Source organism: Nerophis lumbriciformis, linkage group LG14 (assembly GCF_033978685.3).
Source record: "Nerophis lumbriciformis linkage group LG14, RoL_Nlum_v2.1, whole genome shotgun sequence".
NCBI lineage: Eukaryota > Metazoa > Chordata > Actinopteri > Syngnathiformes > Syngnathidae > Nerophis > Nerophis lumbriciformis.
The window spans coordinates 22,305,036-22,328,608 of NC_084561.2; the positions used below are offsets into that span (position 1 = coordinate 22,305,036).

A 23,573-nucleotide genomic window follows, 5' to 3' on the forward strand; every position below is an offset into this window, starting at 1 on the left:
GAGCCATATCAAAAACTATAAAAATGGGACCCATTACCTCCCTGCTTGGCACTCAACATCAAGGGCTAGAATTGGGGGTTGAATCACCAAAAATGATTCCCGAGCGTGGCCACTGCTGCTGCTCACTGCTCCCCTCACCTCCCAGTGGATGAAACAAGGGGATGGGTCAAATAACATAATGTGATTAAAAAGGTATTTCCTTGGGTTAAATCATGCAAGTTTATGTTAACTTTATTTTTGTTACAAACCCATGTAAATTAAGAGGGGATTATATTTTTTTGTTCCGGTTTGGTCACGTTGTTGGGGGGACAATTAATATGTGACGGAACCAAGGAAGCAGCATGAGACAACAGGTGTTTGAAGTGGAATACATCAATGGAACCTCGGATTGAAAATCAACTTTATTCCCTTGGAGTTTATGAGGCCAATGAGGTATGATTCTCTTTGATATGTATGTGACATCAATGTGGTTTCTTTTGTTGGATGTCAGACTAATTGTAAGTTCTGTTTGCATAGTTTATTAGTTCTGACGGCATTATATTTGGCATCGTCGGTTAGGTGAAGAAGGCGTGGCTAAAATAAAATGCGAGCAAAACGAACGACTTGAGCCTTGATTAAGACCTCGGAGGGAGCAACATTGTACTATTGCTATTTTTATATATTGTTGCCACTTTTACGATCGAAAATACTTAATATAGGCCAAAAATGTTGTAGAATTGTTGTTTTTTTAATCCGCAAAAAGAAATGTGGAATTTGAAGCATAATGTGGCGAGTCAAAGGTTTTTGCACACAAAAAAGAAGAAATAATTTATGGAATTTTTTTTTTATGTTAAATGTCTCAGTAAAAATAGAGCTGCAGCTTTGAACCCAGGGGAAGGTGCTGTCTCACAAATCACTCCAGTTTTTCGAACAGGAAGATGTTTTTAAAGGATGTACTTAGAGATGTCCGATAATGTTTTTTTTGCCGATATCCGATATTCCAATAATGTCCGACTCTTAATTACAGATGCCGATACATACAGTCGTGGAATTAACACATTATTATGCCTAAATTTGTTGTGATGCCCCGCTGGATGCATTAAACAATGTAACAAGGTTTTCCAAAATAAGTCAACTCAAGTTATGGAAAAAAATGCCAACATGGCACTGCCATATTTATTATTGAAGTCACAAAGTGCTTTTTTTTTTTTTTAATGTGCCTCAAAACAGCAACTTGGAATTTGGGACATGCTCTCCCTGAGAGAGCATGAGGAGGTAGAGGTGGGCGGGGTTGAGGTGTGTGTTGCTGGTTACTGGGGTTCAATCCCCACCTTCTACCATCCTAGTCACGTCCGTTGTGTCCTTGGGCAAGACACTTCACCCCTTGCTCCTGATGGCTGCTGGTTAGCGCCTTGCATGGCAGCTCCCGCCATCAGTGTGTGAATGGGTCCGTGTACACAGCGGCGTTTTAAAAAGTCATACATTTTACTTTTTGAAACCGATACCGATCATTTTGATACCGATACCGATAATTTCCGATATTACATTTTAAAGCATTTATCGGCCGATTATATCGGCAGCCCAATATTATCGGCCATCCCTTGATGTTCTGTAATGTGTGTAAAAGTGGATTCAAAATAAGTGTAGTAACTGTGAGAGAAGTATTACAACGTTTACAGCAGGGATTGTCAACTAAATAGTTTTTGGGGACACATTTTCAGAAAGCTAAATACAGAGGGGGCTGAACCTGTCCATTCACTATTAGTCTTATTTTGTATATTCAGGAGAACCTGTGTCCTCTACAGTAGACATTTGATTTTGGTCTATTCATTTTGTCAGTTACAGGAGCGCTCTGCTTTTTTTAAGGACCTTCTGCAAAAATGTTTGTGTCTCACAATTTTTTTGTAATCGCGGGCCACCAGTTGAAAGGACTAAATGATGAAAAAGAGAGGACCTAAATTGGAACCTTGAGGAACACTGCTAGTATAACTAAAGAAGTTGAACACATGACTACTGACTGCATGTGAAGTAAACAAGCTACCGCAACACCTTAGTTACATAAATCACATTATGGAAAAAAATCTGTAACTGACAAAAAGGATAGGACTTAAAGGGGAGCCTTGAGGAACGCCTCAGTTATGTAAATCACAAGTTTGCACTCACATTTTAGCTCTCCAAGTACAATACTATCTACTATGTTGTGTCACCTCCAGGTTCTGTAACAGCTTCTTCCCTCAGGCCATCAGACTCTTGAACGCATCAAAATAATTCCCTCAATTCCCCACCAAAATGGTAAATGGGTTATACTTGTATAGCGCTTTTCTACCTTCAAGGTACTCAAAGCGCTTTGACACTATTTCCACATTCACCCATTCACACACACATTCACACACTGATGGCGGGAGCTGCCATGCAAGGCCCTAACCACGACCCACAGATTAACTCACTGGACTATAAAGACAATATAACATACATCCATAAACGTGGATGCATATGCAAAAGTGCAATATATTTATCTGTACAGTAATCTATTTTTTTATATCTGCACATTATTGCTCTTTTATCCTGCACTACAGCGAGCTAATGCAAAAAAATGTAGTTTTTATCCGTACTGTAAAGTTCAAATTTGAATGACAATAAAAGGAAGTCTAAGTCTAATATTATTTTAGTACCAAATAGATATTGTACAAACCCTGTTTCCATATGAGTTGGGAAATTGTGTTAGATGTAAATATAAACGGAATACAATGATTTGCAAATCCTTTTCAACCCATATTCAGTTGAATATGCTACAAAGACAACATATTTGATGTTCAAACTCATAAACATTTTTTCTTTTGCAAATAATCATTAACTTTAGAATTTGATGCCAGCAACACGTGACAAAGAAGTTGGGAAAGGTGGCAATAAATACTGATAAAGTTGAGGAATGCTCATCAAACACTTATTTGGAACATCCCACAGGTGAACAGGCAAATTGGGAACAGGTGGGTGCCATGATTAGGTATAAAAGTAGATTCCATGAAATGCTCAGTCATTCACAAACAAGGATGGGGCGAGGGTCACCACTTTGTCAACAAATGCGTGAGCAAATTGTTGAACAGTTTAAGAAAAACCTTTCTCAACCAGCTATTGAAAGGAATTTAGGGATTTCACCATCTAATATCATCAAAGGGTTCAGAGAATCTGGAGAAATCACTGCACGTAAGTAGCTAAGCCCGTGACCTTGGATCCTCAGGCTGTACTGCATCAACAAGCGACATCAGTGTGTAAAGGATATCACCACATGGGCTCAGGAACACTTCAGAAACCCACTGTCAGTAACTACAGTTGGTCGCTACATCTGTAAGTGCAAGTTAAAACTCTCCTATGCAAGGCGAAAACCGTTTATCAACAACACCCAGAAATGCCGTCGGCTTCGCTGGGCCTGAGCTCATCTAAGATGGACTGATACAAAGTGAAAAAGTGTTCTGTGGTCTGACGAGTCCAATTCAAATTGTTTTTGGAAACTGTGGACGTCGTGTCCTCCGGACCAAAGAGGAAAAGAACCATCCGGATTGTTATAGGCGCAAAGTTGAAAAGCCAGCATCTGTGATGGTATGGGGGTGTATTAGGGCCCAAGACATGGGTAACTTACACATCTGTGAAGGCGCCATTAATGCTGAAAGGTACATACAGGTTTTGGAGCAACATATGTTGCCATCCAAGCAACGATACCATGGACGCCCCTGCTTATTTCAGGAAGACAATGCCATGCCACGTGTTACATCAACGTGGCTTCATAGTAAAAGAGTGCGGGTACTAGACTGGCCTGCCTGTAGTCCAGACCTGTCTCCCATTGAAAATGTGTGGCGCATTATGAAGCCTAAAATACCACAACGGAGACCCCCGGACTGTTGAACAACTTAAGCTGTACATCAAGCAAGAAAGGGAAAGAATTCCACCTGAGAAGCTTAAAAAATGTGTCTCCTCAGTTCCCAAACGTTTACTGAGTGTTGTTAAAAGGAAAGGCCATGTAACACAGTGGTGAACATGCCTTTTCCCAACTACTTTGGCACGTGTTGCAGCCATGAAATTCTAAGTTAATTATTATTTGCAAAAAATATATATAGTTTATGAGTTTGAACATCAAATATCTTGTCTTTGTAGTGCATTCAATTGAATATGGGTTGAAAAGGATTCGCAAATCATTGTATTCCGTTTATATTTACATCTAACACAATTTTCCAACTCATATGGAAACGGGGTTTGTGCAACCACATAGACAATTTACAGATATATAAATAGACACTTTGACAGCTATATGCTTAAAGTTTATATTGTTATTTTTTCAAATCAGAAGATAAGGGACTGTAACAGATTGCGAACAGATGCAGTATGTCCACACAGTGCTAGAATACTTGGTATACACACTCACACAGCAGAGGTAGCTGCACCGGTTGATCCTCTTTTCCTCCAAAAAAACAAAAAAACATTTGCAGCAAGGTGATACGTGTCACACCTGTTTTTACTACTCTCATCAATTCTTAACTTCATAATGTTTTGTCTTTGTAATGTAAGCACATTTTAAATAACGAGGGTTCAGAAGGGGGCCGGTGTGTCGATACCTTTTGTCACTGATGACTTGAGTGACGTCACGGCGTAGGGCAGCCGGCCTTGATGCTCCGCCCTGCCACAATGCACCTGTTCAGTCACCTGGAGACAAGCAGTGCATGCTGACTGGAGGCACTGGAAGAGGCAACAGCAGCAGTATGGAAGGTAAGACGTTATCTATCTATTGATCTAGAATCAGAATCAGAATCAGAATCAGCTTTATTGTCCTTACGCAAGGTAACGAGATTGAGGCCATTCCATACAGTGCGATGTGTGCATGCTAGAAAAACAATGTGCAAATATATAGAAATATAAAAAATTTAGAAGTGCAGTGTTTTTCAACCACTGTGCCGCGGCACACTAGTGTGCCGTGAGATACAGTCTGGTGTGCCGTGGGAGATCATCTAGTTTCACTTATTTGGGTTAAAAATATTTTTTGCAAACCAGTAATTGTAGTCTGCACTTTATGTGTTGTTGTTGAGTGTCGGTGCTGTCTAGAGCTCGGCAGAGTAACCGTGTAATACTCTTCCATATCAGTAGGTGGCAGCCGGTAGCTAATTGCGTTGTAGATGTCGGGAACAGCGGGAGGCAGTGTGCAGGTAAAAAGGTGTGTAATGCTTAAACCAAAAATAAACAAAAGGTGAGTGCCCCTAAGAAAAGGCATTGAAGCTTAGGGAAGGCTATGCAGAACAAAACTAAGACTGAACTGGCTACAAAGTAAACAAAAACAGAATGCTGGACGACAGCAAAGACTTACTGTGGAGCAAAGACGGCGTCCACAAAGTACATCCGAACATGACATGACAATCAACAATGTCCCCACAAAGAAGGATAAAAACAACTGAAATATTCTTGATTGCTTAAACAAAGCAGGTGTGGGGAATAGCAGTCAAGGAAGACATGAAACTGCTATAGGAAAATACCAAAAAAAGAGAAAAAGCCACCAAATTAGGAGCGCAAGACAAGAACTAAAACACTACACACAGGAAAACAGCAAAAAACTCAAAATAAGTCAGGGCGTGATGTGACAGGTTGTGACAGTACACCTACTTTGAGACAAGAGCAACATTGATGCACGCTTGGTTATGGTTTAAAGTCATACCCAACAATTGACTTTAAACTTTTTACTGTCAACTGTGTTTAGTTTTTTAATGATTTCTGCTGGTGGTGTGCCTCCGAATTTTTTCAACGCAAAAAATGTGCCTTGGCTCAAAAAAGGTTGAAAAACACCGATCTAATCCATCCACAGTGTGCTATATGACTGTAAATGCCTTTCTTTATTGCATGGCTTCTGAAAAAGTATACAAAACTCATACAAATATCATGAATGTTGCTGTAAGATTGGCTACAATTGCTCATTAAATAGCATAAAAATGATGTCCAAAACTGAACATTTACTGCTGAAAACATGAATCAAAAGAAGCTGATCGCGTTTTAGTCATTACTCAACATAATTCTGACAAGTTAAATGTACTGCTTTTATTAGTATCTGTGCCATAATTAGTAGTTGTAGCGATATTGTTATTAATATACTTCTGAATGAGAATGCAAAATAGGAAACACTTCATTCATTCATTCATTGATCAGCTGGAGCCTATCCCAGCTGACTTTGGATGAGATGCAACTTCCAGCCAATCACAGGACACAAATCTCCCTTACGTTCATTTATTTGCGGCAGACTTTGGACTTTGTTACGTCATCGCTGAAGAAAACCTTATAATGGGACTGTCTGTGAATGTAGATTGTTGTATAGTAGATGGCATCTTACTCTGCTTCTTAATGCACCGTGTCTACCAGAGAATAAGAAGATTGAGCAGGAGGGATCATTGTTGTTAATCTAGCGACTTTGTTGCCATATTTAGCAAGTAGTCAGACCCCTCTTGATTGTCTTATTGGACACTTTTGGTGACTCTAACATGAAACGACATATTGCTCTTCTCAACGAGCAGCAGGTCCTAATCTAAAAGCACTCACATGCTTGTCAAATAAATAAAAAAACATTTGTTTTGCTTTTCATGTTTTTGTGCTCACATGCGTCATGGCCAATAATGCAAATTGGACACGACGATGCATTTAAATTAGCGTTAGATTGGACAAGGCCTTGTGAAAGTGCACAGGGACCCATTTGAGTACAAGCAAAGTACAGGAAGTTACTTATTTCCATAAACCACCAAACAATAACTCACCCCGCCTCCTTTCTATGTTTTGTTTTTCCTAGCGTGCAGCTGACGAGCTATTTTTCGGATCATTGTTTACCTCAACTGTTTGTCTGTCAGGAGTCTACTCAAGCGAAAGGATGCCTGGAGTTTTCTCCTATGAGAGTTCAGAGCTCGACTGGTGTGAAGACAACTACAAACACTCGGAACACGTGGTGGAGTTCTTCAACACTGTGAGGCTCTTACATTCTTGTCACACTATCTGACAATCTAACAAAGTGTTTGTTTTGTTTTGACTTCCAGACAAGCAGCTTCGTTTTCTTTATCATATCTCCCATCATGCTCTACCTCCTGCATCCGTACGCCAAAGAGAGGAACTTAGCAATTCACCTGGTCTGGATCATGATGTTATTTGTTGGTAGGTACCATCATCTCCAAGCCATTTCAGGACGTAAACATCACATCCTTTTAGTGTCATCATATTCTGCACACACTCAAATGGACCTGCACAGGATCCCTGAGGCACACCAAAGTGTATACATCAAGTTTTTTTTTTGGTTGTTGCTTACAGAAATGCAACAAATCAGAGCAAAACTGTTCTGTCACAAGACAGAACATATATTTAGAAGATAAGACTTCAATGGGCTTTTAACGTATTATTGGCCCCCCCAAGATAGAAGTTGAGTCGTAACCAAAAGAGTTTTGCCACCCAAAAAACAAGATTTGTAAGCAAAAAAAAAAAGATTTACAAGCAAAAATATATATATATTTTTTATTTGTGCTTGCAAATCCATTTTGTGTTTGGCTGCATAGAAAGACAGCAATTGTTCTCTATAGTTGTTCACACGTGCAGGCATACTTGCCAAGCCTCCCGATTTTCCCGGGAGACTCCCGAATTTCAGTGCCCCTCCCGAAAATCTCCCAGGGCAACTATTCTCCCGATTTCCACCCAGACAACAATATTCGGGGCGTGCCTTAAAGGCACTGCCTTTAGCGTCCTCTACGATCTGTCGTCACATCCGCTTTTCCTCCATACAAACAGAGTGCCGGCCCAGTCACATAATATATGCGGCTTTTACACACACATTGGTGAATGCAAGGCATACTTGATCAACAGCCATACAGGTCACACTAAGGGTGGCCATATAAACAACTTCAACACTGTTACAAATATGCGCCACACTGTGAACCCACACCAAACAAGAATGACAAACACATTTCGGGAGAACATCCGCACCGTAACACAACAGAACAAATACCCAGAACCCCGTGCAGCACTAACTCTTCCGGGACGCTACAATATACACCCTTCACTACCACCAACCCCCCCATCTCCTTAATTCGAAGGTCCCAAGGTTGGCAAGTATGCGGGCAGGGCTCTCTCTTGTTCTTGTGGACAAAAGGCCAGAATAATGCAATTCTTTACTCTGACTTAAAAATGTTCTCATTGGGATTAGGGATAATTCATCGATTAAATAAGGGATATTCAACAGAATAGTTTTGGGGTCACATTTCTAGAAAGCTAAGGACCTGAGAGCTGGACTTCTGCTTTCACTATTATTCTCATGTTCTATATTCTGAAGAACGAGTGTCCTCTACAGTAGACATTTGATTTTGGTCTATGTATTTTGTCAGAGTTCCAGGAGCGCTACGGTGTTTTTAAGGACCTTCTGCAAAAAAGCTAGTCTCTATACCAGGGGTGTCAAACTCAAATACAGAGTGGGCCAAAATTTAAAACTGAACAAAGCCACGGGCCAAGGTTGAACAAATTAACCTTTTAATAGGGACCCAAACAAGTTTTGCATTGAATATTGAACAAGCAAGGCTTATATAACTTTATAGTGACATGCAAAATCCAGTTTCAAATAATAATAATAATAAAAAAAATATCAATGGCATATCAAATAAAATTTAAATAAAAATTGAATGCCTCTTTTCTATTTGCAGCCTTCTGAGGTAAATATCAAAATAAACTTTTTCCAAAGGCTAATAATACATTTGAAAATAAAATAACAATAATGAATGAATCAAACATTCAAGCCTTGAAGTAGCAAGAGAAAGTGCATGAATAAAACGTTAATTATTGCTCAGTTTGCTACACTGATTTGCTTTAACACTGAATATGGAACAAGCAACGCTTATATAACTTAATAGTGCAAAATCAACTTTCAAAAAACTAAATTAAAAAACATCAATGGTATATTAAATAAAATTTAAATAAAAAATTGAATGCCTCTTTTCTATTTGCAGCCTTCTGAGGTAAATATCAACATTAACTTTTTCCACAGGCTAATAAATTTGAAAATTAAATAACAATGAATAAATCAGCCATTCAGGCCTTTTTACTGCTCAGTTTGCGACACACTGATCTAATCTGATGTGCCCAAGCCAGATACCTGCCATCTTTTCTTGGATGCTTGTTCATTAATGGGGTGGTATAGCTCAGTTGGTAGAGCAGCCGTGCCAGCAACTTGAGGGTTGCCGGTTCGATCCCTGCTTCCGCCATCCTAGTCACTGCCGTTGTGTCCTTGGGCAAGACACTTTACCCACCTGCTCCCAGTGCCACCCACACTGGTTTAAATGTAATTTAGATATTGGGTTTCACAATGTAAAGCGCTTTGAGTCACTTGAGAAAAAGCGCTATATAAATGTAATTCACTTCACTTCACTTCACTAATGTCGGGGCTCAGGCTTTGAGCTGAGGCAACCTTCATTATCGAACGAAGGTGTTCATCAGTCAGACGTATCCTGTGAGACGTTTTCGTCATCTTCAATGAGGAGAAAAGTTGCTCACATAGATAAGTGCTGCCTAACATAGAGAGCAATTGAGCAGCTTGGGTGCGGAGCTGAGGCATTGTGTCAGGGATGAATTGTGGAAACTGTGCGGCGCCAACAGCCTCATACTTTGACTTCAGCGTGTCATCACACTGGAGTTCAATCAGCTCCATTTGGAGGTTAGTTTTCCACATCAACTGCGAAGGGATTACTAAGCTACATTTCTGACCATCAAAGTCGCCAAATCGCCGGCTAAACTCAGCGCAGAGTTCACTGAGTTTTTCAGCAAACTGTGCGCACACGTCGGTAGAGATCTGCGTTTTTATGGTTTGGCAGCAGGGGAAATGGGCAAGGTTTCCTTGCAGCAGCTGATTCTCCCACAGGCAGAGTTTAGTTTTAAAAGCTCTCATTGACGAGTACATATCTGTGATGATGCGGCCCCGCCCCTGTAGCTGCAATTACACTGGAGGTGGGGCGGGCGGGGTTTGGTGGTAGCAGGAGTGTATATTGTAGCGTCCCGGAAGAGTTAGTGCTGCAAGGGGTTCTGGGTATTTGTTCTGTTGTGTTTATGCTGTGTTACAATGTGGCTGTTCTCCCGCAATGTGTTTGTCATTCTTGTTTGGTGTGGGTTCACAGTGTGGCGCATATTTGTAACAGTGTTAAAGTTGTTTATACGGCCACCCTCAGTGGGACCTGTATGGCTGTTGATCAAGTATGCCTTGTGACTGGGCCGGCACGCTGTTTGTATGGAGAAAGAGCGGACGTGACGACAGGTTGTAGAGGATGCTAAAGGCAGTGCCTTTAAGGCACACCCCCAATATTGTTGTCCGTGTGGAAATCGGGAGAAATTCGGGAGAATGGTTGCCTCGGGAGATTTTCGAGAGGGGCACTGAAATTCGGGAGTCTCCCGGGAGTATTAGCGGTGAATGCGGTGTTACAGCTGCTCCGCCGCTGTATAATACCGGCGGGCCAGCTCTAATGTTAATTTGATATTGCCTCAAGGGCCAAATTAAATTACACGGCAGGCTAAATTTGGCCAGAGTTTGACACCCATGCGCTATACACTCGAGTGTTTTTAAGGACTTTCCGCAAACATGTGTATTCTGTCCCTCAAGATGTTTTATTTGCGATGCTGGGTTTATTTACTGTTGTTTTGTCATTATCCCTTCCAACTTTGTCTTCTGCGGTCTAGAAGCCTCTATTTGTGAATAGCGGTCAATTTAGCACAAAAACGCCATTTTGAGATCTACACCGGAGGTGTTTCCGTCTGAACTCAACTCTCTACCTTTTTCTGGGTAAACCCTTTGGCAAAACATCATCTTTCTACAGAGAAAAGTAAATGGTCTTCAGACAAACCTGTTTCCACATTTTTGTGGCCGTTGAAAATGTTTAACTCGCTGAATAGGTTGAGTTAGAAACACTCAACTGAGGGCAGAATAATGTGAGTCTCTTATAGGGTTTTTTTTAACTGAACTTGCTGAATAGCCCAAATGATGAAAGAAAAGAGAACTTTTTGAGGAACACCACTAGTATAATTAAAGAAGTTGAACAAATGACTACTGACTGAAGTAAACAAGCTACAGCAACACATTAGTTGCATAAATCCCATTACGGGAAAAAATGTAGCACTGCAAAAAAGGAGAGGACTTAAAGGGGTGCCTTGAGGAACGCCTCAGTTATGTAAATCACAAGTTTGGTTCCCAGTGTTCTATGTTTGCTAGCAAGGTTAAAATGTTAATGCATAGATCTGTTGATGTGTTTACAGTGGTCCAAGTTCCTCTTTACAACGGGAGCACTCTCGTGTCTTTAGGAATCTGCTGCAAAATGTTTGTTTTGCAAGTTTTGATCTTAACTCGGGGGCCAATAGGAGCCATTCCCAGTTAAGGTCCGCGGGCCGCCAGTGGAATAGAGCTGAATTAAATGATGTGTTCTACCATGAATTGATTACGTGGACCCCGAAAAACTTATTCGGGTGTTACCATTTAGTGGTCAATTGTACGGAATATGTACTGAACTGTGCAATCTACTAATAAAAGTTTCAATCAATCAATCAATACATGCCTATATCAAATGATATGTTAACAGTTATCTCCTCTTGTAGGACTCTTCTCTGCCTACTTTCACATGACTCTCAGCTTTGTCGGCCAGATGTTGGATGAGCTGTCAATCCTGTGGGTGTTGGCAGCAGGTTACGCCACATGGTTCCCACGTAGGCTCTTCCCTTCTTTCATCAAGAACAGGTAAAGCAACATCAACCCCAGTTACTCCTACACATTCTGTCATGGGGACGGTTACGCTCCCTCGCGTCTATCACTTTCAAATAAAAGCTTTTCATTTATCGGGAAGCCCGCCACTCAGAAACAGCTGTGCTGGCTGAGGAGCCTGTCTGACAGCTCTAACTGGAGTCACTGTCAACAAAACACTGCATGGTAACACAATCCTGACAAGAAACTGACAAAAAGGGATTTGTTTGAATAGAACTCAGCCATTGGCCATAAATATTTAAAGGGCAACTGCACTTTTTGGGGGGGATTGTGCCAATCATCCACAATCATTATGTGACACAAAACACATATCTTTCTTTTTTTTGTGAATTCTCAATAGTGAAAAATCAAAAGTAAGAGGCATCTTACATTGCGGGTAGGAATGATCTACTCCGCCTATAAAGCCCTCCAAAAACCTCAAACACTGTTTTCTGTACATGCTGGAAGTATATAGCAGTGTTTTTCAACCACTGTGCCGCGCGTGTGCCGTGAGATTATCTAATTTCACCTATTTAGGTTGAAAATATTTTTTGCAAACCAGTAATTATAATCCGCAAATAATGTGTCGTTGTTGAGTGTCTGTACTGTCTGGAGATCGGCAGACTTACCACGTTATACTCTTCCATATCAGTAGGTGGCAGCAGGCAGCTAATTGCTTTGTAGATGTCGGAAACAGCGGGAGGAAGCGTGCAGGTAAAAAGGTATCTAATGCTTAAACCAAAAATAAACAAAAGGTGAGTGTCCCTAAGAAAAGGCATTGAAGCTTAGGGATGGCTATGCAGAACAAAACTAAAACTGAATTGGCTACAAAGTAAACAAAAACACAATGCTGGACGACAGCAAAGACTTACTGCGGAGCAAAGACGACGTCAACCAAGTACATCCGAACGTGACGTGACAATCAACAATGTCCCCACAAAGAAGGATAAAAAACTACTGAAATATTCTTGATTGCTTAAAACAAAGCAGGTGTGGGGAATAGCGGTCAAGGAAGACATGAAACTGCTACAGGAAAATACCCCAAAAAAGAGAAAAAGCCACCAAAATAAGAGCGCAAGACAAGAACTAAAACACTAGACGCAGGAAAACAGCACAAAACTTCAAATAAGTCACGGAGCGATGTGACAGGTGGTGACAGTACACCTACTTTGAGACAAGAGCTGTAGTGATGCATGCTTGGTTATGGTTTAAAGTCATATCCAACAATTGCGACAATGACTTTTTATTGTCAATATCGGCTGCTGAGTTTCATTTTTTAATGATTTCTGCTGGTGGTGTGCCTCCGCATTTTTTCAATGAAAAAAATGTGCCTTGGCTCAAAAAAGGTTGAAAAACACTGGTATTTAGAGTACAGGCTAAAAGTTTGGACACAACTTCTCCTCATTCAATACATTTTTTAAATTTTTAATGACTACCGTATTTTTCAGACTATAAGTCGCAGTTTTTTTCATGGTTTGGCCGGTGGTGCGACTTATACTCAGGAGCGACTTATGTGTGCAATTATTAACACATTACCGTAAAATATCAAAAATAATATTATTTAGCTCATTCACGTAAGAGACTAGACGTATAAGATTTCATGGGATTTAGCGATTAGGAGTGACAGATTGTTTGGTAAACGTATAGCATGTTCTATATGTTATAGTTATTTGAATGACTCTTACCATAATATGTTACGTTAACATACCAGGCACGTTCTCAGTTGGTAATTTATGCCTCATATAACGTACACTTATTCAGCCTGTTGTTCACTATTCTTTATTTATTTTAAATTGCCTTTCAAATGTCTATTCTTGGTGTTGGCTTTTATCAAATAAATTTCCCCAAAAAATGCGACTTATACTCCAGCGCGACTTATATATGTTTTTTTCCTTCTTTTATTTTCGGCCGGTGCGACTTATACTCCGGAAAATATGGTATTTACATTGTAGATTGACACTGAAGGCATTAAAACTATGAATGAACACATGTGGAGTTATGTACTTAACAAAAAAAAGTGAAATAACTAAAAACATGTTTTATATTCTAGTTTCTTCAAAATAGCCCCCTTTTGCTCTGATTACTGTTTTGCACACTCTTGGCATTCTCTCCATGAGCTTCAAGCACACCTATGAAGTGAAAACCAATTCAGGTGACTACCTCTTGAAGCTCATGGAGAGAATGTCAAGAGTGTGCGAAAAAGTAATCGGAGCAGAGGGTGGCTATTTTGAAGGAACTAGAATACAAAACATGTTTTCAGTTATTTCATCTTTGTTGTTAAGTACATAACTCCACATGTGTTCATTCATAGTTTTGATGCCTTCAGTGACAATCTATAATGTAAAAAGTCATTAAAATAAAGAAAATGCATTGAATGAGAAGGTGTGTCCAAACTTTTGGCCTGTACTGTATGTAATGTAGTAACAGGCACAATCGTGATAACATGTAATACTTGCAGTGTTTCGGACTTTTTAAGTATTACAGGAAGTTTACATGAATGTCAACAACATAAACAGCACTTCCTGTGCTAGCACTAATGTCCTTAGAGCGTTATCATGTCGCACTGTTGCTCAAGGTTTCTAATAAGAACATAAAACAGTGACTTACAATATCCGCTCACTCCGGGATGCTGACTGATGGGATGGTTGTATCTTTCAGCACTTGAGCGCTCCTTGAGCTGCTGAATTCAGAATAATCCTCACTCCTCAGATAAAACAAAATGCTTCCTAGCGATGTTGTCAGGTCTTATGCTGCGTTCCGTTTATTGAGAGCCAAGTTGAGAACCGTATAGTATCAAGGTGGTAACGTGGATTTTCAAAGTTGAGGCTTGGTGCCGCAACCTTCTATTGTTCAGATGAAATGCATGATTTCTAACCTAGCAATAACTTTTACTAACTCAAAGACAACACGGTAGCAACAGAAGCATCCTAAGAGCCTTCTTATTCTCTATTTAAGTCAGGGGTCGGCAACCCAAAACGTTGAAAGAGCCATATTTGACCAAAAATACAAAAAAACTAATTTGTCTAGAGACGCAAAAAATGAAAAGCCGTATATAAGTCTTATAATGAAGGCAACACATGATGTAAGTGTCTATATTAGCTATATTAGCCTACTATCAAAATGACTATGTGTTGCAGGCTGAAGCAAATTTTTGTTGACAGAAATGTTGAGATTTAATATTTATTCTACACATTTTTACAGCATTAGAAACCATTAGTAAATCAGAGGCTACTCAGAAGGTGAGATAACTCCTGGAAATGACTGGCTTTTAATGGCCAAATGTATAGATGTGTGTGTCCAAGTTAAAGGAAACGGCGGGCTGTCTTTTTTTATTTAGATTTATTACAATCTTTGGCAAGCTATGTAATGTTTGCTGTGGTCTGGAACAACATGGCACACAAACAACTATCTGAAATGCAGCCAATAGTACATACAGATACTGTGTCATGAGACATGCAAAACTAAATTATATACAAAGAGGATAAAAGTAAAGGATATTCAATGAACTCAAATATAGCTACTAATGAGGCATAATGATGCAATATGTACAAACAGCTAGCCTAAATAGCATGTTAGCATTCATTAGCTTGTAGTCATGCACTGACCAAATATGCCTGATTAGCACTCCAACAAGTCAATAACATCAACAAAGTGCACCTTTGTGCATTCATGCACAGCATAAAACTTTTGGTGGGCAAAATGAGACAAATAAGGAGTGGAAGATTTTACATGTAAACAAACTTTTGCGTCACAGTCCACACTATGGTGAGTTCAAGAACCGCCGAAATTAGTCGGACAAAATGATGTTCACCAAATACTCTCATCAGTGAAGCATACACACACACATATTAAACAGTGGGCTTTCTAACAATTGGGAAGGTTTGTGTCATGTTTGTCCTCAAACAAAAAACATACTTAAACATCAACAACAACAGCAAAAATTTCCCCCCATCTTTTTCCATTTTCAATTATTTTTTTAAAATGCTCCAGGGAGCCATTAGGGCGGCAATAAAGAGCTGCATGCAGCTCGAGAGCCACGGGTTGCTGACCCCAGATTTAAGGGCACGTCGCTACCAACGTTACTAGCCGCTCAAGCTGGCTCGTATAGCTAGCTACTCGTTAGTGGTTGGATGAGCAGTGTGAGCAAGGCCATGTTTTACGGTGCGAGAAAAGTAGTTCCCCTGTGTTGGCTCTTACAACAACTGTCACTAAAGGGGGGGGGGGGTTTACCCACATATGCGGCCCTCTCCAAGGTTTCTCATAGTCATTCACATCGACGTCCCACTGGGGTGAGTTTTTCCTTGCCCTTATGTGGCCTCTGTACCGAGGATGTCGTTGTGGCTTGTGCAGCCCTTTGAGACACTTGTGATTTAGGGCTATATAAATAAACATTGATTGATTGATAAAGCTTGGTAGGTTGATGCAATGTTAGACGCCTCATACAAGCAGTTTTTTGCTATTTAGAAAAGAAAAGGGAAAGACGTGTTCTTGTCTCACATAGGGATTGTGAAAAAGGGGAAAATTAAGTTTTTCAAAGTGCAGTTCCCCTTCAACCCTAAAATGGCTGGAAGAAATGAATGGATTTTCAATGAGCACCTGGAATCCCATCGTAAATTCTCCATATGTCACGAACAGGTCCACCTTTGCAAGACTCATCCTGGTGGTTACGGTCGTCAGTTCGGTCACCTCCTTTGTCCGGCCCACAGCCAACGCCTACGCTCTCAACTGCTTCGGCCTGCACCTGCTCTACGTCGTGGCCATTGAGATGAGATGGTGTGAGAACATTCTGGATCTAAATCACTGCTTGGTCCTTTTCTGTGGCGCTTGAATAATTCATTCATTATCGATTTGGCCGACGGTAGAACTTTTAAAACGATCGTCATGTGGTGATAACGCATTGTTCTGGCCGTGTCCTGCAAATTTGACGACAAGCTAAATAATCCTGCTGAGTCCTCGCTAGGCTGCTAGCGGCTAACGTCCCTCCACCGTGTTTAACTGCTTCTAAATCACTGCTCCTTACTGCTGTGTTGACAAATTAACTAAGTACCATTGTCACTGCAGGGCGAGGAACAGCTAAACATGCTACACTAGACTATAGGAGGATTTACAAACCGCTAAGGTGGACCTCTTGAATGTAAACAAAGGAGGGTGGATCGATACAAATAGTGACAGTAACGATACCAAGTGTAGTATCAGGTCTGGTATCTGTATAAAGTGGTTAGATCGATATGTTTTACTGTCAACATTTGTGTTATTTTTGTTTTTGTTTACAAACTGGGGAAATAAGTCCCTGGACAGAGGAGGACTTTACGAGCAAAAGGCAAATGATTTAAATCAAAGCCAATAATAGAAAATAATTTGGATGGATGGAACTTTATTGTAATTGCAAGAACAGACATGCAGTTCCAGGTGGACAAAACAGGAACACTGATCGATTCGCCACCTGAGAAGCGCCCCATAAAAAAGGGTAGGACAAAACTCCTGGGGTGGGGGTTTAGTTAGAGACCAGGAAAAAAACTCTAGAAAAGCAAAGACATACATTACGATACGCAACTCGAGACTTTGGAGGGAGGGAGCTTGAAGCTGCCAGCCACTAGGGGCGCTGCTCCGTTTTCCGTCCTAAGGGTTGTAGTGTTTGAATGTTGTATTGGTATTGTTACGCCGCCATATTGTCTTTTTGTCTGCTTAGAATTGTAAGCGAAAAATTTTAGCATTCAACGATCTTGAAAATGTTAAGTATCAGGATTGTTATGAACAATACTGCCCCTGCAACTACTTGATATTGGATCAATACCAGATTTGTAGTATCACCCAAAACCAATGTATGGTATCCAAACAACAGAAGAATAGATGTTTATCAAATGTTAACAGAAGTTTAAATAGAACCATGTTATAACAGAACATAACAGATATAAACAAGTAGAATAATAATAGTTTTGACAGAATAAGACAACTGGAAATTATATAACATTAACACGATATTATCGGCCGATAAATGCGTTAAAATGTAATATCAGAAATTATCGGTATCGGTTTTTTTATTATTGGTATCGGGGTTTTTTTTTATTTTATTTTATTTATTTATTTTTTTTATTAAATCAACATAAAAAACACAAGATACACTTACAATTAGTGCACCAACCCAAAAAACCTTCTTCCCCCATTTACACTCATTCACACAAAAGGGTTGTTTCTTTCTGTTATTAATATTCTGGTTCCTACATTATATATCAATATATATCAATACAGTCTGCAAGGGATACAGTCCGTAAGCACACATGATTGTGCGTGCTGCTGGTCCACTAATAGTACTAACCTTTAACAGTTAATTTTACTCATTTTCATTAATTACTAGTTTCTATGTAACTGTTTTTATATTGATTTACTTTCTTTTTTATTCAAGAAAATGTTTTTAATTCATTGATGTTATTTTATAAAAAATTCTAAAAAGTACCTTATCTTCACCATACCTGGTTGTCCAAATTAGGCATAATAATGTGTTAATTCCACGACTGTATACAGGTAAAAGCCAGTAAATTAGAATATTTGGAAAAACTTGATTTATTTCAGTAATTGCATTCAAAAGGTGTAACTTGTACATTATATTTATTCATTACACACAGACTGATGCATTCAAATGTTTATTTCATTTAATTTTGATGATTTGAAGTGGCAACAAATGAAAATCCAAAATTCCGTGTGTCACAAAATTAGAATATTACTTAAGGCTAATACAAAAAAGGGATTTTTAGAAATGTTGGCCAACTGAAAAGTATGAAAATGAAAAATATGAGCATGTACAATACTCAATACTTGGTTGGAGCTCCTTTTGCCTCAATTACTGCGTTAATGCGGCGTGGCATGGAGTCGATGAGTTTCTGGCACTGCTCAGGTGTTATGAGAGCCCAGGTTGCTCTGATAGTGGCCTTCAACTCTTCTGCGTTTTTGGGTCTGGCATTCTGCATCTTCCTTTTCACAATACCCCACAGATTTTCTATGGGGCTAAGGTCAGGGGAGTTGGCGGGCCAATTTAGAACAGAAATACCATCGTCCGTAAACCAGGCACGGGTAGATTTTGCGCTGTGTGCAGGCGCCAAGTCCTGTTGGAACTTGAAATCTCCATCTCCATAGAGCAGGTCAGCAGCAGGAAGCATGAAGTGCTCTAAAACTTGCTGGTAGACGGCTGCGTTGACCCTGGATCTCAGGAAACAGAGTGGACCGACACCAGCAGATGACATGGCACCCCAAACCATCACTGATGGTGGAAACTTTACACTAGACTTCAGGCAACGTGGATCCTGTGCCTCTCCTGTCTTCCTCCAGACTCTGGGACCTCGATTTCCAAAGGAAATGCAAAATTTGCTTTCGTCAGAAAACATGACTTTGGACCACTCAGCAGCAGTCCAGCTGGTGTCGGTCCACTCTGTTTCCTGAGATCCAGGGTCAACGCAGCCGTCTACCAGCAAGTTTTAGAGCACTTCATGCTTCCTGCTGCTGACCTGCTCTATGGAGATGGAGATTTCAAGTTCCAACAGGACTTGGCGCCTGTTCTAAATTGGCCCGCCAACTCCCCTGACCTTAGCCCCATAGAAAATCTGTGGGGTATTGTGAAAAGGAAGATGCAGAATGCCAGACCCAAAAACGCAGAAGAGTTGAAGGCCACTATCAGAGCAACCTGGGCTCTCATAACACCTGAGCAGTGCCAGAAACTCATCGACTCCATGCCACGCCGCATTAACGCAGTAATTGAGGCAAAAGGAGCTCCAACCAAGTATTGAGTATTGTACATGCTCATATTTTTCATTTTCATACTTTTCAGTTGGCCAACATTTCTAAAAATCCCTTTTTTGTATTAGCCTTAAGTAATATTCTAATTTTGTGACACACGGAATTTTGGATTTTCATTTGTTGCCACTTCAAATCATCAAAATTAAATGAAATAAACATTTGAATGCATCAGTCTGTGTGCAATGAATAAATATAATGTACAAGTTACACCTTTTGAATGCAATTACTGAAATAAATCAAGTTTTTCAAAATATTCTAATTTACTGGCTTTTACCTGTATATCTGTTGATATCGGTATCGGTTGATATCGGTATCAGTAATTAAAGAGTTGGACAATATCCATTATCGGACATCCCTAATTACCACATGTCAGAAGACAAATTAGAAGCCATTAAAGAATTAGAACTCGTTTCGAAATGTTCATATCATCATTTATATGTGAAATAATGTACCGTATTTGTCGGATTATAAATCGCTCCGATACGTTGCACCGGCCGAAAATGCATAATAAAGAAGGAAAAAAACATATATAAGTCGCACTGGAGTATAGGTCGCATTTTTGGGGGAAATTTATTTGATAAAACCCAACACCAAGAATAGACATTTGAAAGGCAATTTAAAATAAATAAAGAATAGTGAACAACAGGCTGAATAAGTGTACGTTATATGAGGCATAAATAACCAACTGTGAACGTGCCTGGTATGTTAACGTAACATATTATGGTAAGAGTCATTCAAATAACTATAACATATAGAACATGCTATACGTTTACCAAACAATCTGTCAATCCTAATCGCTAAATCCGATAATACATTTTCTTCCTCTGTGTCGCTTCTAAACAACTCTTAACAACTCCAAAGATAGACAATGCGCCGCTTCCTTTTACAGTAATGTGTTGATCATTTCACACATAAGTCGCTCCAGAGTATAAATCACACCCCCGGCCAAACTATGAAAAAAACTGCGATTTATAATCCGAAAAATACGGTATTGTGATATGTATCGTTATCGCAGGAGGCTGCAATGTACATCGCCGTATTCATTTTAAGCCATATCGCCCATCCTTAGTTTAAATGTTGGCCCACCGTGTGACTGAGTTTGAGGCCTCTGCTCTCGATGCTCAAGTTGGATCGTCGTCTCGGTGCTGCGCCACAGCGTAGGAGGCTGACTGGACGACCGCACTCGACCATCCAATCTCGACTGAGTTTTAGCCTTTTTCATGAGGTGGGAAACGTTGCAACTGAGATGTTTCACGTTTCTTATGTTAAGTTTTGGGACAGACACAATACTATCCATTTACATTATAATCCTTTTTTCTCCTTCCTGTGGCGGCTACGTAATGTGACTGACACCTAGTGACCAGTGTTTAGTACTACATATGACCTAAATACCATTAACTGTGCAATACGAAGGTCCTGAGTAGTCCTGACTTCAATCCCAGGCTCGGGATATTTCTGTGTGGAGTTTGAATGTTCTCCCCGTGACTGCGTGGGTTCCCTCCGAGTACTCTGGCTTCCTCCCACCTCCAAAGACATGCACCTGGGGATAGGTTGATTGGCAACACTAAATTGGCCCTAGTGTGTGATTGTGAGTGTGAATGTTGTCTGTCTATCTGTGTTGGCCCTGTGATGAGGTGGCGACTTGTCCAGGGTGTACCCCGTCTTCCGCCCGAATGTAGCTGAGAGAGGCTCCCGCAACCCCAAGAGGGACAAGCGGTAGAAAATGGATGGATGGATGGCTAGAGTGAGCAGGTTGATATTTTCATTTTCTCAAAATCATACTTTTGGCCATGTTTAGCAGTAGAAAATGGATGGATGTGCATTTTATTTAAAAAAAAACATTTTTAAAGGGGAACATTATCACAATTTCAGAAGGGTTAAAACCATTAAAAATCAGTTCCCAGTGGCTTATATTTTATTTTTCGAAGTTTTTTTCAATATTTTACCCATCACGCAATATCCCTAAAAAAAGCTTCAAAGTGCCTGATTTTAACCATCGTTATATAGACCCGTCCATTTTCCTGTGACTTCACACAGTGATGCCGATACAAACAAACATGGCGGATAGAACAGCAAGGTATAGCGACATTAGCTCGGATTCAGACTCGGATTTCAGTGGCTTAAGCCATTCAACAGATTACGCATGTATTGAAACGGATGGTTGTAGTGTGGAGGCAGGTAGCGAAAACGAAATTGAAGAAGAAACTGAAGCTATTGAGCCATATCGGTTTGAACCGTATGCAAGCGAAACCGACGAAAACGACACGACAGCCAGCGACACGGGAGAAAGCGAGGACGAATTCGGCGATCGACTTCTAACCAACGATTGGTATGTGTTTGTTTGGCATTAAAGGAAACTAACAACTATGAACTAGGTTTACAGCATATGAAATACATTTGGCAACAACATGCACTTTGAGAGTGCAGACAGCCCAGTTTTCATCAATTAATATATTCTGTAGACATACCCTCATCCGCTCTCTTTTCCTGGGGGTCTGGCGGCAGATTTCTTTGACTTTATCGTTGGAAATGCATCTGCTTTGAGTGTCGCAGGATATCCACACATTCTTGCCATCTCTGTCGTAGCATAGCTTTCGTCGGTAAAGTGTGCGGAACAAGCGTCCAATTTCTTGCCACTTTCGCATCTTTGGGCCACTGGTGCAACTTGAATCCGTCCCTGTTCGTGTTGTTACACCCTCCGACAACACACCGACGAGGCATGATGTCTCCAAGGTACGGAAAACAGTCGAAAAAACGGAAAATAACAGAGCTGATTTGACTCGGTGTTTGTAATGTGTTTGAGAAAATGGCGGATTGCTTCCCGATGTGACGTCACGTGGTGACGTCATCGCTCCGAGAGTGAATAATAGAAAGGCGTTTAATTCGCCAAAATTCACCCATTTAGAGTTCGAAAATCGGTTAAAAAAATATATAGTCTTTTTTCTGCAACATCAAGGTATATATTGACGCTTACATAGGTCTGGTGATAATGTTCCCCTTTAAGAATAACGCTGTGGATTCAGTTGATCGTCAACTATTTTGCAACTATTTACCTTGGCATTGGTGCCATTATCCCTACTAGCAAGAGAATGCGGCAGGCAAATCACTCATGCGATTTACTCGCCGTGGTGACTCTTGGTGGAAAATAAACTTCAATTATTTTGTTCTAGTATTTCGTTTCAGAGACAGCATTTCTTACCATTTACACTCTAATTGTGCGTGTCCATCATTCCTGTGATCTACGCAGCTGCACCGACCAGAAGGTTTTAAGACTGGCCAAGCTGTCGGTGGCTTTGTGGATACTTGCCATCTCCTGCTGGATTAGTGATCGCTTTGGCTGCGGATTTTGGCAGAGGCTGAACTTCTGCTACCTGCACGGCGTGTGGTAAGTCCTGCGTGGCGCGCCTTGCCTTTTGGCATTTCCCAGACCGACCATGACTTCTGACCCCCCAGGCACATTTTGATCGCGATAGCCGTGGCGTACGCTACAACGCTCGTGGCTTACTTGGATGCCAGCTACGAGATCCCTTACTCGCTGCCTGGACTGCAGTACTGGCCCTGTGATAAATGGGCGCTCGGATTACCTCATATTGTCCTGAAAGGGACAAGGAAGACATTAAAGCGGTGCTAATGGCTTAATTACCAGAGTACAAGAGTGTACATCTCACCTCTTTTGTTTACAAGTGGAAAAAGTACTCTGTATAACTGTAACAAAAAGTGAAACTATGTTATGTTGATGTGTTGTGGATACGTTTTTTTAAATTAAATTAATTTATTTATGGTCAATAACTGAATTTAAATAGATGTAGAAGGATTTTCCTACTGAAGCCATACGATGATGACGTTGTGTTCCAGTAGTAATGAATTCATGTGCATGAAAATAACTATCTGTTAAATTGAATTATCGTGTGTTGATGTACTTCTTATAAACTTCATCATGTGAACAATGCATGACAATATCATGTTCAGATTGGTGGTAATACTTTGAGAATTCTCCTGAATGTAACAATACTGTGAAACAGGAGTGTGCAAAATGAGG

The 23,573-nt window shown here is 40.3% G+C and overlaps 1 protein-coding gene across 7 annotated transcripts; it reads left to right on the forward strand.

Annotated features, from left to right (window-relative positions):
* acer1 (alkaline ceramidase 1) lies at positions 1-23,573 on the forward strand. 7 transcript variants are annotated; one of them, XM_072914723.1, is made up of 9 exons: positions 14-432; positions 2,193-2,271; positions 4,625-4,737; positions 6,849-6,961; positions 7,032-7,146; positions 11,605-11,743; positions 16,382-16,519; positions 22,782-22,919; positions 22,988-23,573. In XM_072914723.1, exons 3-9 carry the CDS (start codon positions 4,692-4,694, stop codon positions 23,163-23,165), a joined length of 867 nt encoding a protein of 288 aa, XP_072770824.1. In that variant the 5' UTR covers positions 14-432; positions 2,193-2,271; positions 4,625-4,691; the 3' UTR covers positions 23,166-23,573. The 7 variants fall into 7 exon arrangements, with proteins under 7 accessions (XP_061832358.2, XP_061832357.1, XP_072770824.1 ...); XM_061976370.2 differs by lacking the exon at positions 2,193-2,271 and having other exon boundaries at positions 4,540-4,737; XM_061976372.2 differs by lacking the exon at positions 2,193-2,271 and having other exon boundaries at positions 4,558-4,737.